Genomic DNA, 3,929 nt, shown 5'->3' with positions numbered 1-3,929 from the left:
GCACACACGCACACGCACACGCGCGCACGCACACGCACACGCGCGCACGCACCAGCCATGGAAGCCCAGGGAGCAGGGTTGGACTCTACATGCGCACACGCGCACACACACACACATCAGCCATGGAAGCCCAGGGAGCAGGGTTGGACTCCGACACTTAAGGGGTCACCATGACTCAACAGCAGCTGGTTTTCTCGTGTTTGGGCTTTCAGCTTATATTTTAGTCTGCTGTTGCTAACGTCCAGAGTTAGTTGCTATTGTTATTGTTGTTTGCTTTTACAAGAAATGAGTTGTTGAAAAAAAAATTATACACACACACACACACACACACACACACACACACGGTACCTCTGAAAGGCATATGTAACACCAAAGAAATTCTCTGACAGGACAATGACCATCCCTGTTCATACACAAGACATAACCCAGGTCTTCTGAAAACCCAGATCCATATCTTCCTGAACATCGGACTGACAGGGATGTAGTAACTAGTCTAACAGAATCATTTCCCATCTACTTAGAAAGCACATCTCTCAGGAGACAGCACAGTGAACTCGGGAACTAAAACATGATCTCTTCTACAAAACCAAACGCTCCTTCCCCCTTTGACTGATGTGACACTTGACAAGAGTGAATTTCTAGAAAGAATTTTTGAAATATCCCCCCTAAAAATCTTAGTTCCCATTTGTTTTAGTAATCTAGTGCGGCTGTATCAGAAATACTACGAGTGAACGGCTGGATCATGCAGAACTTTATTCTCTCACAGTTTAGGAGGCTATACATTCTAACCCAGGGTACCCGGCCTAGAAGGCGGCTCTCTTTTTCTCTGTTGGCTCTGGAGGAAGGTCCTGGTTTCTTCCTCTTTGTTTCCTGGCTCCTCAGAGATCTCCAGCTCCTTGGCTTCTACCTTGCGCCATCTCTCTTCTGCTTGCTCACTTTTACATCTCAGAAGAGACTGAGACCTCACTCATCAACGTCACAAGGTCAACCCAGTCCCACACAGAATGAGAACTATAGGCACAGAGGTGAGGACTTACCACACATATTTGGAGAGTAGAAGGGGAACATAATTCAATCTCTAATACCATTACCAGGTAATTTTTTTCTCGAATGAAATCCAGAGTATAAGTCATACTAACAATTACCTGATTTCCACACACTGATCTTGAACAGCAGCCAGAAGTTTCCCATTGCTTTCATAGAGAAAAAAGAGGGGAGAAATTTCATATTAAGGTTGTTTATAACACACATCAGTACAAATGAAATCAATTTTACAATTTAAATTATCTTTACATTTTTTCACATGGTTTAATTCTCTAGCTTGTGATCTTATAATCGGATGAGCCAAGAAAAATGATTCAGCATAGCTGAAATTGCATGTTTTGACAATAATAATTATACTTGACAAAGGGTACTACTATAGGGTTTACAATTGCATTTATCCAAAGAATATGGCCTTTGTCCATGACAGGAAGCCTCTAAAATCTTGGCACGTCCCAGTCTTTGTTATCAAAGAGGACTCCAAACCTGACGTTGGCATGAGTCTGATGCTAGAGACCTAACAGAACCGAGTCCAACTGTTCCACAGGGATCCAGGGCTGCCCCCTTCATGGAGAGCTCTGGTTCTTTTCTCCCCGGGAACAGCTGTGGGGCTCTAACAGCCAGCCTTTCTGTCAGCAACAGGGTGCCTAGCCATGGTGCCATTTGGGCTCCTTCCTCGACCTGAGAAGTTATACCAGTGAGTGAACTCCTGTGGGGGCTGCCAAGACCACAGAGCCTCAAAATATGTGATGAGTCTATCTCAGAGAGAAAGGGTCTGAGGTAATACAGCTTGGCTATGTGAAGACTCTGGACACAGAAGCGGCATGGACATCCTGGTGGGTGATGAACACCAGACCCTGGGAGAGGAACTTGCTCTCTTCGGAGGCAGAGAAGCTTCACATCGGGGACCATTCCAGATCTCACTCTAGTTGTGCATGTATATCCTGGTTGCTGTCGTCCATCTGTCCTGAACAGCACTGCACACTACCACCTGGCCTTCTGTGAGGGATGTTAGTGAGTGACGAGCTAACGGAGAGTGAGATCAACAGGTCAGAAATAATGGGAGGTGTGGGAACCTCCAAGCTGGTGGCTGGGATGCTGAGGTTGTAGGAAAAAACAAATTCAAGTCAGCAAGTCAGAAGTGAGAGTGTCAAGGGGCCCCTCAAGTATGTGGAGAGCACTGAGGAGCCTTGACAGTCTGCAGAAATGTGCCCTGGCTCTAGTGGGGGGGCCAGAGCAAGGAGCTCTGCATATGATTTGCCTAGTCTTTACAGGTCTATACCATAAAAATCAAGAGGGCATGCTCTAAGGACCCCAAATCAATGTCCACATAGAAATTTGAGAGCCAACCCAGGCAGAGGAATCTTATATGAATGTTATACATGCTCACCTTGCAAGTACCAAATGCCAGTTTATCTGTTTATTAACCAAGCGAACCAGTCCATCAGGGAGCAAAAAAGGTGCAGGGCTGAAAGCACAACACATGAGCGTGAAGACAACCTAATCACCACAAGCACATGTAAGAAGGCAAACAATGCAAATAGCATTTATATAAGGAGAGGATTTTTTCCATTAGAATATAAAATCTGAATAAAAACCAACCCCAAACCAAAAGTTATCATTATATAATTCTAAAAATTGACCATATTCATATATATATTTCCAGAAAACATTGTGAGATTACAAACATATAAATGCATATACTTTCAAAGTCATACAATATTTTTCTTTACCAATAATACAGCAGAGTGAGCTAAAACAATCTCTTCCTGCTATCAAAATCTGGCTCAACTATACAAAAAACATTTCTAATACAAGGAAGCTTCAAAAAATGTTCTCAAAGTCAAACAACAGTTTGGCACAACTAGTACAGAATATCTGCCTTGAGCACTGTGCACTCTTAAGATCGATCTATATGGGATCAAGTTGACCACAGCAACGTCACAGGTTCATTAGAAACATAGGAAACAGTGAGTTTATGTTAGTGGAAGAATACTTGCAAAGGAGAGTGAGAATGGTTGGAACATTGCTACTGACTTATACAACAGAAACGGTTGGTGTTCGTTCTGATGTGTGTATTACCAACAACAAAAATAAAATGCATTATTAAAAACCACATAGGTCTATTATAATAGAGATAGTAAACATGCACAAAAATGACACCAAAAAGATGAGGATGAGAAGGGAGAAAATAAACTGAGGACCCAGAACTTGAGCTGTAACCTTTTGCATATAAAAATGCCCGAAGAAGAGAAAACAGAAGATAGGGGTGCTATAGCAAGAGGAAATTAGGTAGTGCCTGGTTCTTAGATAAAAACAGCATCTGGGTTGGCAAAGGTTTGTTTTCCAAAAAAAAGCCATCTACGTGAAATGTCAACTAAGTCCACACGGAAGAAGCACCCCAACATCAGTGACTGAAGGGTTGTAAACCATATAATTAATGCAAAGCTGAAGGAGTGAATAGTACCAGAGCCTAAATTAGGAGATTCTGGTTTGCAGAAAGCTATGTATGACAGTGGATGCCCAAGATACAACTGTGAGATCTACACAGGAAGTAAGCCTCCTGTGATGTCCTTCCATCCCTAACGGAGAGACAGGGAGAAACCAGTGACCAAACAGAGTGCATTGGAGAGATGACTATAGAAGATCGCAATGATAAACTTGACTTGAACAGTGGACTTGTCATCCCGCTCCTTCCCAACAGGATCGCTGAAGACAACTGTGAGCATAAGCAAATGTGGTGAAGAAAGCTGATGGCGCCAGCTTTCTAAAGATATAGCATCTGGGGTCTTAAAGGCTTGCAGGTAAACAAGCAGCCATCTAGCTCAGAAGCAACAAAGCCCACATGGAAGAAGCACACCAGCCTGTGTGACCACAAGGTGTAGAAG

At 43.1% G+C, this 3,929-nt stretch overlaps 1 protein-coding gene across 1 annotated transcript in view; it reads right to left on the bottom strand.

The window, feature by feature from the left end:
* NBAS (NBAS subunit of NRZ tethering complex) overlaps positions 1 to 3,929 on the bottom strand; it is a gene marked incomplete at its 5' end in the record, with an annotated part of 394,305 nt that overhangs the window by 383,286 nt on the left and 7,090 nt on the right. Inside the window, 2 exons of the mRNA XM_045286598.1 lie at positions 1,146 to 1,193; positions 2,432 to 2,509. Coding sequence (XP_045142533.1) covers positions 1,146 to 1,193; positions 2,432 to 2,509 — 126 coding nt within the window. The remainder of the gene's footprint in view (positions 1 to 1,145; positions 1,194 to 2,431; positions 2,510 to 3,929) is intronic.

Source organism: Echinops telfairi, unplaced genomic scaffold, assembly GCF_000313985.2.
Source record: "Echinops telfairi isolate 266 unplaced genomic scaffold, ASM31398v2 ScPeMD7_9;HRSCAF=40, whole genome shotgun sequence".
Lineage (NCBI taxonomy): Eukaryota > Metazoa > Chordata > Mammalia > Afrosoricida > Tenrecidae > Echinops > Echinops telfairi.
Note: the sequence above shows the minus strand (reverse complement) of the source record. Positions and strands in the feature narration are given on the sequence as shown.